The 13,752-nt window shown below is 36.3% G+C and overlaps 1 protein-coding gene across 1 annotated transcript in view; it reads right to left on the bottom strand.

Moving 5' to 3' along the window:
- Positions 1-1,433: 1,433 nt before the first annotated feature.
- LOC126469597 (ras-related protein Rab-31) overlaps positions 1,434-13,752 on the bottom strand; it is a 69,950-nt gene continuing 57,631 nt past the window's right edge. Inside the window, exons 4-5 of the mRNA XM_050096718.1 lie at positions 4,977-5,132; positions 1,434-1,873 (exon numbers count right to left, since the gene is read on the bottom strand). Coding sequence (XP_049952675.1) covers positions 1,638-1,873; positions 4,977-5,132 — 392 coding nt within the window. The 3' untranslated portion in view covers positions 1,434-1,637. The remainder of the gene's footprint in view (positions 1,874-4,976; positions 5,133-13,752) is intronic.

Here is a 13,752-nt window from a genome sequence, read left to right as displayed (position 1 = left end):
TAAGGTAAGTCTTTCCGCTCCCGGGATTGGAATGACTCCTTACCCTCTCCTTTAAAACCCACATCCTTTCGTCTTTCCCTCTCCTTCCCTCTTTCCTGACGAAGCAACCGTTGGTTGCGAAAGCTAGAATTTTGTGTGTATATTTGTGTTTGTTTGTGTGTCTATCGACGTGCCAGCGCTTTCGTTTGGTAAGTCACATCATCTTTGTTTTTAGATATATAAAACATAATAATGTTAACATGAAATGCATGATGAAAAAGAATTAACAAAACAGTGTTTAATGATAGATATCCATATGCCAAAACTGAAATGCTAAATTTGAAGTCTTTGTTGTTACTGTAAATACCTCATAATTTAAGAAAACTTTGTAAGCAATATTATGTTATCTGACATAATGTAAAGCATGCATTATCTCTCTTAATCTGTATATCGAAAGAGATTCAACAATCAACTGTCTTTCTTGACTATCCGGTAGACTTTACACTGTTGAATAGGAAACACTACTAAAATGGAGACATGAGCTGGAATGTTCTCCCTAAGAGACTTTAAAACAAAAACTGAAGGGAAAGGAAAGTTTGTGTGTTATCCCAGACATTTACAGTGGTCACAGGATGTGCAAACATTTCTTTCATATATTTATGTTACCTATATACCTTATTGATTCAATTACATTTGATTCCATTATCCCAATATATACGCTTACACATTTCGATATATTATTCTTAAACACTGTTCAAAGAATGATCATCAACTGACCAATTGAATTCAGCAACCAATTACCTTACATATCACAAATATAGCTGCCAAGTTTATTTAATAATATATGAGGAGAAAAAAAAAAGAAAAAAAAAAGTTAGATAGTTGTTTACAAGAGGCACTGAAACATTATGTGATGATAAAAGCCCACTCTCAAATAACAGGTCTGTTTCTGCAAACAGGAAAACTGAAGAGTTCAAATAATAACATCACAGGCAGTAAGAATTCAAAGTATGTCATTTTGTCAGAAACAGCTATGATCCCTTTTCTGTAATATCTATAAAAAAATCTGGCACTAGTTTTATCATCATAAGACTTGTTGTTAATGTTTAAAGACTGATCAAAACAGCAATCGGGCAAATGTTCACTCTATGTATGTAGTAACAATCTAGTAATCTCATAAAATAGTCATAAAAAAGCATTTTAAATGCAGTATTTCTTAAATTTTATAAAAATATTGTTTCAAACAGCATTTTCAATACTGAATCTTCAAAAGTTCATAAAATATTATGAACACTAAATTAAACATCAGAACCCAAATTTTCATCTACTTCAACAATATACTGGTACAGTATGTATCACCACCACACACTGCACAGTATCTTGTGGAATACAAGTGTAAATGTAAATTCATGTACACATGAATAATTCTCCTTCCCTATTGATCATTGTGTCACTATACAAAATACCTGTCATGGGGATAATTATATTCACAGTAATATAATTATGCCATTCAATATTTACTCCAATAATTAACCAACATACTTGTAATGTTTTTTGCTTCACAGTTTTCACTAATATTTCGTACTTGTGAAATGTTAGGGTAACCATGTGGAATCAGTCATTTTGATTACAATAAAATGCAACATGACTGAAGCCATTCAACAACAGAAAGGAGAACGTTCTACTTCAGCTTGTGCTGGTACAAAAGGCACATCTGTATGAACTACCGGTTGAGTAACAGTTGGTGGTGAAGGTGGAGAAGCAGGATCATGAAAAACATTGGTCCGTGGGCTCATTCTTTCTGAGGAGTCGTACACTCTGAGGCTGGAACATGAGGAGTCTTCACAAAGACGTATGAGACCCACTGCCGTATTCAAAAATACTTCCTCAATACCTGAAACAAAAAACAAAAATCTTCCTAAAAAATGTACGTACAGTATATTAAAAGTGTACACGAGAACTGAACCCTATTCATCTCCATTAATTTCCTTCGAAATTTAATGTGCAAGAATAGAACACCACAATGTGTAATACTTTCTGACCTTAAAACGAACAATAGTGTGGACATGTACTTAATTCTTTTTCTGTAAACATTTTATATTTAGCCCTATTTTATAAAGAGTGTAATACATCAAACATTACACTGTGCATCAAATATATTTTAAGCTTTTTTCCAAAATTAACAATTCTGCTGGTCTTAAAATGCAAAGTAACTATAAATATTTACAAGTTGCACTGTTCTCAAAAGATGACAGTTTGAAATTCAAAAAAATACTTTCATTTAGTATATACAGCAATGAAATTTTCATTTTAAGTAATTACAGTTATACACATTTCATCTTTTGTCCCAGAGTCAAAATAATGACAATTTCTCAATTCCTCAAACATTCCTCAGCAAAGTAGTTAAACACAGAAGTCAGGAAGTAAACGTTTTCTGTTGAACCTACAAGAAATATTTTGGCACACATGTCATTTACCAAGGCAAAAATGGGCACTTCAGGTCATTTGTGAAATCTGCAGGTGTACTACTGAGGCATGATGCAGAGGAGCATAAAAAAAAAAGTTGGGTCTCCCTCAGATCTAGTGTGAACAAGTAAATCACTTTAAAAATTAATATTTTATGTCATCAGTGTGCCTCACCACCATTAAGGGAAGAAAATGTGTTTCTGACTAACCTGGTCTTCCATTAACTTGAAGGATTGCTGCACATATTAACAAGGTTCCTGTGCCATACACTACAAAACATGATGCCTTACAGTGAAATGTGATGAGAACACTGATCACAACCACTTTTATAAGGGCACACAGAACGTAACATTTCACTTTCAAATACAACTTAATATAAGATCCAATATTAAATAAATGAAATTTAAATAAATGAAATTCAAATAAATGAAATTCAAATAAATGAAATTCAAATAAATGAAATTCAAATAAATGAAATTTAAATAAATGAAATTTAAATAAATGAAATGAGGAGGTATTAACATTGAGATACCGAGGGCGATGGACGAAAGTGATGCGATATCCAAGAGAATGATGCACCAGAAAGACACTCACTTATTCACCCTGTGCTACTGACAATGTTGGGCAACTAATGGAGAAAGTGTCCCCAATAATACAAGCAATTGATAACATTTAAAATTGCTGAAAGAGCTTAGAAACTGTTCTACATAATGGGAGAAGTATACAGCTATTCTAACTTTTCATTCATCACAACTAAAAAAAGATTATAGAATCATCATCATCTCTGCTCAAAGGACAGCAGGTATGGAACAAACTCTTGAATGGCCAACCCAAGACAAGTTTATAGTTTAATGAAATTTGAAGTTTAGCTACTTGTATATTAGGAGAAATTCTTGTTCTCCTTTCTACATATAAAAATAACATTCATTAAGCAATTTGTGAACGCTTTTTATTCTTTGTCAAACTTGAAATAGCCAGTTAAGCAGACACAATCTCTGTTAGCTCACTATAAATGTGTCTTGATCACAATATAAAAGAAACATTTAGATAACATCTCCAGTTGAATAATTATCTCTATATTATAGTTTCTAATGCAAGTGGTATAAAGCACACTGCAAGACATAACCAATGTTTATTGCTAGTAGAAAGTTGTCAAGTATTTCACAATGTGATCACTGCATTACTACCATAACAGACAGCCATCATAAGACTGATCATTGTGTGTCCCTGAAGCACTGTTTCAAATACACAGTCTGATTTATTGCTGTGAGATAGCAAATAATTTAATAGAATTTCTTTGTGTACCTACACTGACAGATTTCCATCCTTTCATGGAAGTACACAAAGTCTGTTTTATGTCAAAAGTGTGTTATAGCTTACTGATTAACAAAGTTTTGGGTTGGCTCATGTGGTAGTTAATTTTCATATACAAACAAACACAAAAATGTTTAAAATCACAATGTCTGCTGGAAACAAACCAGAAATGAAAAAAAAAAAAAAAAAACACATAACACACTAATATGAAAAACTATGTACTTATTATCTCATTTTTTCTCATTTCTAAGAGAACCAGTCCTGAGGATACTGTCCAAGTATAATGACATAAGGTTGAACATTGACTTTCACTGAACTGCAGACAACATGTTCAATAGTGCTGTGCTCAACTACCTTAGCCTGGGCATATGAAGTTATATTGCAAGAGCATGGAGTTATTTGTGTACCTGAAGTACTAACTGAAAGTTTTTAGAAGATGGATAGTACCTATAAACTGACAATGATGGCACAAGTGTTACAACTGTCTGATATCACACCACAACAGTGTAAGCTCAAAAACTGCATGCCTGATACCTATGCATGAGATCTATTAAGACTTTCTCAGTCTTAAAAGTGCTAACAACATTATAAATTCTATGTATGCATTGAGAGAGACTCTGCCATGGGAAATTAAAAAGCTAGGAAAGCAATCCATGAACAATTAACTACGTATTGTACCATGTCACTGTCCTCCCTCACTTCCCTTTGAAGCAATGTAGTTGATAGTTTAAACAATTTGATTAGCAATATTAATATTTATGAGTTATTTTACAAACAAACTTAACAAACTTAAAATTCTTTAATGTGTGTTCTCAGCAGCAGATGGTGGGTAGCAGTGTATATTCTTTTTATGCAAACCAAAATTTTCAGGAATGTCGTATGTGACTATGAAATATTTTATTAAAATTTTATTGTGAAATTTTGAAGGGACAAATAGAAATTTGTGGAAAATTCTCAACATGTATATTTCTCAACATGCAACTCACATTTTGATCTAGAAAATTTAAAACTGCAGTTTTGTACTTTTCCTACATTATTGCACAAAAATTTTAAAAATTAGAAGAATCATGTATTACAATTAATAAAATATAAGAAAGCATTGCCAATTTCAAGAATGATTACTGTAAATTAAGATATTTAAATAAATTTGGGCAACTTATTTATAATTATTTGGATTAGAAGTAATTTAATGTAGTGAAAATTTTACAAAATATTACCTTCATCCTGTAAAGCAGATGACTCAAAGTACCGTGCACCTATAGACTCTGCATATGCTGAGGCCTCTTCTTTAGATACCTTCCTCCCATCTGACAGATCAATTTTGTTTCCAACAACACTCAACACCATTGGTTCATCAACATTCCTCTGCAATTCTGGACATAGAATGGGCAAATTTTGGTCAATTTTCATAAACCACAAAAAATTACTATTAAAGTTTGTACATATTCTGTGGATATATGCTGAGATTTTGTTGCTGACATGTGGACTGATATAAGTAATTACAAATCCAGTATTTGACAGACAACAACAATAATCATAACTTTTCTTATCATCATCCATATTAGAATAGTACATATAAAAAGAAAACACTATTTTGGAGACTTTGTCATTAACCTAATAATTATCATTGTTGCACAGAAATGAACACAAGTGTTTTAGAAAATCATGATATGACAATAATTGTATGACCCTTCTTTATTAAACTACCAGTTTAGGTCAAGAACACACCATCCTCATGAGTTAAGAATAATATCAATTACAGGTCATACAACCAAGCATGATCAATTTTATCTTGGTCACCATTATACCATAACTGTACCAAAATTATAGAATGCATGAAAGTACGCAATTTATACATGAGGAAACATGTTGTCAGGGCGAAGCACATGGGTTGGACATTATAAACTAGCACGGAGGACTGAAGCAAACCAGTCTTCATTCTGGAAACAACAACAACCACCACCACCACCACCACCACCACCACCAGCTCCCAAAAGGCATGTTCGGAATAAAGCAAATCCGATGATGAGAAAGTGAGCACATCTTGGGAGTTGAAAAGGGTAGAGGGTGATGACAGAAGCAAGTGATATAAATATGCAAACTGCAGCCAATGTAAGTCAACTGAACAATGCTTTTGCACTAATTAATGTAACATGAAATAAGGTGATCAGAAGCCAGAAACAGGAGACATCTGTGATAAAAGATAGTATTCTGAACAAACGGTAACCACAGTCTTGAAAATAGGTACACACTTCTTCACACGTCAGCAGCTGAAATGCTTCTGCCGAGATACAAGTGTAACAGAAACGTCAATCCAAAAGTGTTCCTAAGAGGTCTCTAGGCATATTTTTTTACTGAAGGAATCAATGAGGAATAGATGATGATGGTAATTTGGCAATTTTAGACAGTGAATAATGCACACGGTTGGCAGTCTCACAAATAATACAGTGTACCAAGATTTTAAGGAGAAGTCCTAAGGAACAAACTGGAGCATTTCATGCAAACAGCTGCAACACTTAAAATATTTCATGGAAAGTATGAAGCACATTCAAGGCTGACTTTGGCCACCTAATGCCTCAAACTTACTCATTCTTGCAGGTCATCTAGACTTAAAGATGTCTGGTCAAGATTGGTGCAATGCTATAATGTTACATTTTATGGCTTATGCACTCCAAGGCAAACATAATGGTACATGAAGATTTGTCCGCAATAATGACCACAATGGTCACTGTAAAAAAGAGATGTGCAGAGACAAAACAAGCAATTCCAGACAAAGTATAAAGTCTGACCGAGACAGTGCCAGTATAGGAATGATCCGTCTCAGAATATGATAAAATTTGTTAATGATTAAATGGCCAATAGAATAGAACACAATGCCAGAATGTTTGTATTGTTTTGTGTTAATAGAAAGTATCAAGAAATTGAGAAAATCACAGAGAAATAGCAATAAAAAGAATTAGAAGGTGGGAATGAATTTAAATATGAAGGTTTGAATAAATGTAAATATAAAAATGTGATATGGTAATGTAAACTCCTTAGTGAAATACAAATAATGAAAGGAGTAAAGTTACTTTTATGGTGGCAGCTTGCTGCTGGAACATCACATCTCACTGCTGCTGAGAGCCCTGTTACATTTACACTTAACCCTCACCATTGTAACATCACTGCTCAATAGTCACACAGGCATCTCGCTTCGCACTGGGAAGCTTTACCCTGCAGCAATTCATGTTATTTGTTGAGTGGATTACATGAAGTGTGTGAAGCAAAAAACCATGCTCTATGAATCATCTGATGAGAACAGTAGTGGTTCATTCATGCCAAAAATGTGGTCATTGAAATGAGAAAAAAGAAGGGGTATGGATGCACTCTACATGTAGATCATCCACAGTAGCGAGCAGTTACTTCAGAAGTTCTAACAACAATTCAAAAATTATCCAGATCACTTTTTCAGACAGTTATGAATGTCTCAACATATTTTCCAGTTTATTTGAATTATTATTGAGCCAGAATAGTTTTAGATATGAAGATTCAATCCCAAAATTATTAACACCATTCCTGTATAAGAGAAATTCATAAACCTACCCCTCCTGAGGTAGTATTTTGTCCATTCTTATCCACATCTACTTCATATACTCCATCTGACACATGTAAATTTTTGTGCTGATATTCTAATGAAAAAAAGAAAACAACAAGTAAGGAGAAACAGAGGAACAAATTTCCAAACATTATTACAGCTAATGAAGCGGTTATGATGATCCATATGCCTTTGGTCCCAGATAGCTTTCCATCCACAAATGGCCGAAATGTGTGCCTCTTTAAAATCATCACTTGTAAATCTCAAAACATTACTGTCCTCATATAGTGATTTCATTTGTACGATGCTGGGAAAACAGTCAATCTACAAAGGAGACTGCCTATAAAACACTCATGTGACTCATCCTAAATATAGCTCAAGTGTGTGGGATCCATACCAAATAAGACTATTGGCAGAGATTGAAAGTAAAAAATGAAGAGCAGTAACACTGGTCCCATGTTTGATAATGAGAAATCAACATCAAAATGCATAAAAACCTGATGCATAAAAACTATCTATCAAAAGAGCACTTACAACATTTCAAGTATCACTATTAAATGAAGAATCTAGGAGTTACTACAGCTCCTTACCTATTGATCTCACACTGTTCGTGAAGGTATGAGTAATCTAATTACAGCTTGCATAATGATATTTAAGAAGTCATTTTTCCCATGCTCCATTCCTTATATATGGTCCAATGCCATGCACGTCACAGTCGTTTGTGGTGTTTAGGTGTAGATTGAGATGTAGACGTACGCTTTCCAAGAATCGGTGTGATGAGAAACAGTGAAACACAGCACTGCCAGAGTAATCGTGGAACAGCCGAGCACGGCTTAACGCTTTATGAGACATAGTGATGGTCACAGTGTGAAACACAAACCAGTTTGACGTAATCATGTGGTGATAACCATGGCAAGCGGCGATACGTGCAGTTAAGGTTCAGTATTTTTTTTTTTATCATCATCCTTGCAACCCAATATCGGCGAGCATTGATGTGGCAGCATAAATACATCCTGAAGGTAAAACTCGCCATACAGTCAAGGCGTTGAGTCATCAAGAGGGATACGAACAAAACTGATAACATTCCCAAGCTTTCCGACAAACTAAATCATCTTCTGAGCCTAGACCACAACCGTGTGTGTGTGTGTGTGTGTGTGTGTGTGTGTGTGTGTGTGTGTGTGTGTGTGTGTGTGTGTGTCAGCTCTACTGTTAGGGGTTGGAGCAAAAGCAGACATTTTCAAATGTAAAGATGACAAAAGGACATGGTCACAGGATTTGGTTCTTTGGCAGGTAGCTGAGAATGCACAACTTGATATAATGAAAGAATATCTTCTGAGAAAGACATTCTTGGTGAGCATGTGTGGCCTTTTTGTGTAGAATGCAGAGGGTAGAATACAACATCTATGAAAGTTGTTTTTAAAATAATTCTATTAGTGAAAAGAAAAACATCAGTTGGTCAATCAAATACATGGACAAGCCCATACAAACCTTTGGGGAACACTAGAAGAGAGATCGTCCTAGGGTAGAGCTTCAGTCCAAGACTACAGAGTAGAGACAGCAGACACTTCACTGCTAAACTTCACGATAAATACTTCAATACTAGCCTTGATGGGACAGCTTGGAGGCTGCTAATGCTGGAAGTTCATTCCTGCCTGGACCACAAGCCAACATGCCACTGACCACAAACCTGTTGCCTGCTAACATGTTCTTGTCCCAAGTATGCAGCTTCTCAAGTCCTCATCACCTGCTTACCGAATACACCACCTGGTAATGACAAACACTGATGCATTTCTGTTATAGCAATGTTCTGTTTGCTTCTTAGTAACTATAAGTAAAAAATACCCTGGGAGATTTTAATTATTATTTCATTAGTAGTGGTGCAAAGACAATTATTTTGCAAGACTGATTTGGAAAGAGTAACTGAGCTTAACAGTCATGGTCCAAAATGTCTTTTCTTTGTGAAAATAAATGTGTGTTAGAATCTGTTTATAAATCCGTTTACATTCCTACAGCTGGCATACCAAATCTCTTTATTTATTATTATTCTGCGGTGGTGGTGGTTGGGTGGTTGTTTGGGTAAGGAGACCAGACAGCGTGGTCATCGGTCTCATCGAATTAGGGAAGGATGGGGAAGGAAGTCGGCCATGCCCTTTCAGAGGAACCATCCCGGCATTTGCCTGGAGTGATTTAGGGAAATCACGGAAAACCTAAATCAGGATGGCCGGACGCGGGATTGAACCGTCGTCCTCCCGAATGCGAGTCCAGTGTCTAACCACTGCGCCACCTCGCTCGGTATTATTATGCAAATGCAACAACAGAAAATGCAGGGAGGAATAACAAGAATATCACGAAAGGAGGGATTGCTACTCATCACACAGCATATTAGTTTAGATTAGATTCAGTTTCCGTTCCATAGACACAGAAATTAGAGGATTCTCGTGGATGTAGAACAAGTCAGAAAGTATAATACAAAAAAATATAAAACATTTAAATATAATACTCACTTCCCTAATGATTTGTCAGGAGATTGTCAAAATATGTGACTACATTACAGCAAATTGGAACAGCTAATATTTACAGAATTAATGCAATGTGAGAATGAAACCTAGTAACGCAAGTTTTAATAAATTTACTATACACAAAATACCTAATCTTGTCTGTTGTAACCAAGTGCTGTCAAAACTGAAATCTAACAGACATTTTTATTTAAGCTAGTCTAACAGTCCTCATCAAGATATCCTTCTATAGAGAGGAAGGAGTTGCCTATCAAAAAGTCTTTCAAACTCTAAACTATGCTTTATCTGATACCAATTTCTTAATGGTTGCTGGCAATTTATTGAAAATGTGTGTTCCTGAATATTGGATCCTTTTTGGAAAAGACAAGTGAATTTAGGTCATTATGTAGATTGTTCTTATTCCGAGTATTAATACTATGTTTTGAGCTATTGGTTGGAAATAGTTGGATATGTTAAATCACAGACGGGCACAACGAAATGACTACTAAAACACATTAGCTTTCTGATCACAATTTAACATGTTAAATAGTCTTTTTGTAGTGTCTGTCTGCAGCTCAAAACATCCTCTATATGGTGAGTAGCAATCTATCCTTTTCACAATAGTCTGCAAATGCCTTATTCAAGTGCATCTACATGATAATTAACAAATTAACAACCTTAACCTCAAAAAAATCCACCACTATACAAATGGAGTCTAATGTGGAGCCTAAGTAATCAGTCACTACAAGTTTTTTTGTACTGACACACACATAGATTATTCTACTCACAGACACTCCCTTAAATGAAAGCACCCCTTTACTACACACATGACATCAGGTTCCAGTTTCTTTTCAAATCAATACTTATCTGTTATTACTTCATAAGTTAAAACAGGGCTTACTTGTGAAGACCTCAGCCCCACATAGATCTGCATATTTCTTCAAAATGCTCAGTCCTGTGATAAGTTGTGAGCTCAGATTTATTAAAATATTCTGGGATATTACCTGTAGCCAGATGAATTTCTTCTTGAAACACAATGTTTGTCCCTGCCTGCAGATGACAACTCCAAGAAGAGTTTTAGCTTTTTTGAAGGTCTGACGCACACACTGTTTCCTTGTGCTACAGCACCAAGGCATGGCATCACATGCTTTGAAAACTTGAGTGCAGTTAGCCACTGTCAGTTGTTGTCATCCAGTATTGCTGTCACCCCATGGTGGAAGACTGGTACCCATTCTCCAGCACTGGGGTCCAGATACTGTGTAGTGTCAAACCCTCCTCATCAAGATTAAAGTTACTGAAGTGTTCAGTAATCTCTATGACCTCTCTGTGTAGCTTTTTATAGTATCTGCTTATGACTGTCAGGACCTAAATCTTATCAAATTGAACCCACTGGTCTTCTGGCTGCAAAGCATGTTCTGCAACAGCTAATCTGTCAACTTCTCCCCACCTATAATTGCCCTTGTGCTCTTCCTGTTATTTTTTGACCATTTTTTTAGTAGTATCCACAAACATGTATCTACAACTACACAGTATTCCATAAATTCCTGCTTATTACAGTGGTTTGCAAGAATCCCTGGCCAACATTAGGTGTTCCTGTATCTGTCAAGTGAGTTTGAAGATTACAGTGATGATATATATCATCAGCATCTTGTATGTGGTCAGTTATGTCTTTAATGAACAGCAGGAAAACCAAAGGCTCTGCAGACACCTGTACATCATTATGATCTTGTTGTGACTGTTTTAATGCTCTTTTTATCCCAGCAGACAAACACCCATTCTTCAGCAACACATTGGTCAGATATTCCAACTCCACATCTAGCAGCTCTGGTTCACATATGTACCTAGATGCCACCTAATGTTTTGATAACACCTCCCATCTGCTGTGGGTGGCGACTTGAATCTCTGTGTAGGTCACACCTGTGTGCAGCAATATACCATGTGGCAAAAGCTACCATTATCTTTCTTGAAGATTAGCACATCATGGAAATCTAATTTGCTGTATGCCATCTCCTCCTCCACACTGAACTGAATCTTTGGATTAATCTCACTGAGATGTACACTCTTTGACATAAAACTCAACTGGCGGCCGGCCGCTTCAGAGGCTAAGTCCACGCCGATCGCAACATGGGACAAATAAACTGGCCAACTCGCTAATTTTCTAAGTCCGGTTATCTGCACAATCTGGCAACACTGTAGACTGCGGCACTTCCTGGAGGAAAACTTATCCCATGATAGAGAAACCATAGGCTGATTACGCCTGTGGTCTAGCGGTAGCGTCTGTTGTTTCTATTGAATATGTCAGTGGATCGGGAGCAGCTGGCATGAAATATTTTTATAGCCTCTTCTGTCCGAATGCTGAAGACGTGAATGTAATGGTAGCGCAGATTCAATTTATTTCGCTTTCTGACACACCGATATCAAAATTTTATCCAGCGACCATTTTGCTGCCGATTTCCTGCAGACTGTCCTCCTCTGGACGCCGTATGCGGCAACGCTCTTACATTCCAATGTTGTTATTTTCTCGATTTTAGGATAATACCTGCAAAATGTTGTTCATTTTGTTTCAAAATATGGAACTATTACGAAATTGTTAACAAATGTGATGCAGTGTATCTTTTCACAATTGAATTTAACTGTTAATGTTAACTGTTCCGTTGTTTGCATTGCTTCTGTAATACATATACACATGGTGTTAAGGAAAGTGGTATTCCATACTTTGTGAGTCGGCAGTATGGACTAAAACAAGACAAAGTGCATATTGTAAGAGCTACACGCACTTCTTCAGTACAAGAGAAGTGTTTTAAGTAGAACAACAGATGTGTTTCACAGTGGTAAAGGTGAAGAAATGCTCATTGCTCTTAAGATATTCATTCCAGACTGATTGCTCTTGTTTACTGGATATGTTTGTCTTGTTTCTGTCCATCCTATCAGCTCTCAATATATGGACTACTTGTTTTTAATACCCTATATTCGAAGCATATATGTAGACAAAGGACGTCCTCACTTACTCATTTCCAGACGTTACATTCCTATTTTATTCCATTTGTATTGATTATTGGGCTGTAATGTATTCAAAAATTGGAACTAATCAACTCAATCCAGGCTAGTTTTTATAATAGTAAAATTACACCTTCCATTTTGAACCATTCCTAAATAAATGAAGGAATTATTTCTCTATCGGCCGACCAGAGTGGCCGAGCGGTTCTAGGCGCTACAGTCTGGGAACCGCGCGACCGCTACGGTCGCAGGTTCGAACCCTGCCTCGGGCATGGCTGGGTGTGTTGTACTTAGGTTAGTTAGGTTTAAGTAGTTCTAAGTTCTAGGGGACTGATGACCTCAGATGTTAAGTTCCATAGTGCTCAGAGCCATTTGAACCATTTTTGATCAATGCTACAGGAGAAGTGAGATACATAAAGTTGACAGTGTGAGGACAGACATGCTGGCGCAACTCTGCAACTACACAGTGTTACCAGATAAAATGGTGCTGCGGAATCAAAAGTGCAGGACGGACTTTGCCACAGTAGCAGAGAGCTGCGAATTTCGGTCCATGACCGTGGGTTACCCTTGGGTCAGCTGCTGGTTAGAGTGTTGCAACTGTAAATGGAAGGCTTTGTTTGATAGTCTTGTGCTGATGCTGTCTGAATAAATTATGCCATTGGATAAAAAGCGGTTTCGTTTTGAGACCTAACCCAAGAGGGGAGGAGGCACAGTGGTCTGCTTCAGGAATTCCAAGCAATATAACTCAGAAAACAATGCAGGAAGGATTCGAACTACTTCTTTCATGCAGAGACATGCATTTGGAATCTGTTCATCATTACAGGGTCAAACAAGAGGGTAACATTACTGAAACAATGATCAGGCTACTTAGTATGTAATAGAGCATACAGATTTCAAGAAGGAAACTATGAAGACGCAGACTTCCTC

The sequence above is a fragment of the Schistocerca serialis genome, chromosome 3, assembly GCF_023864345.2.
Source record: "Schistocerca serialis cubense isolate TAMUIC-IGC-003099 chromosome 3, iqSchSeri2.2, whole genome shotgun sequence".
In the NCBI taxonomy this organism is placed as follows: Eukaryota; Metazoa; Arthropoda; class Insecta; order Orthoptera; family Acrididae; genus Schistocerca; species Schistocerca serialis.
Note: the sequence above shows the minus strand (reverse complement) of the source record. Positions and strands in the feature narration are given on the sequence as shown.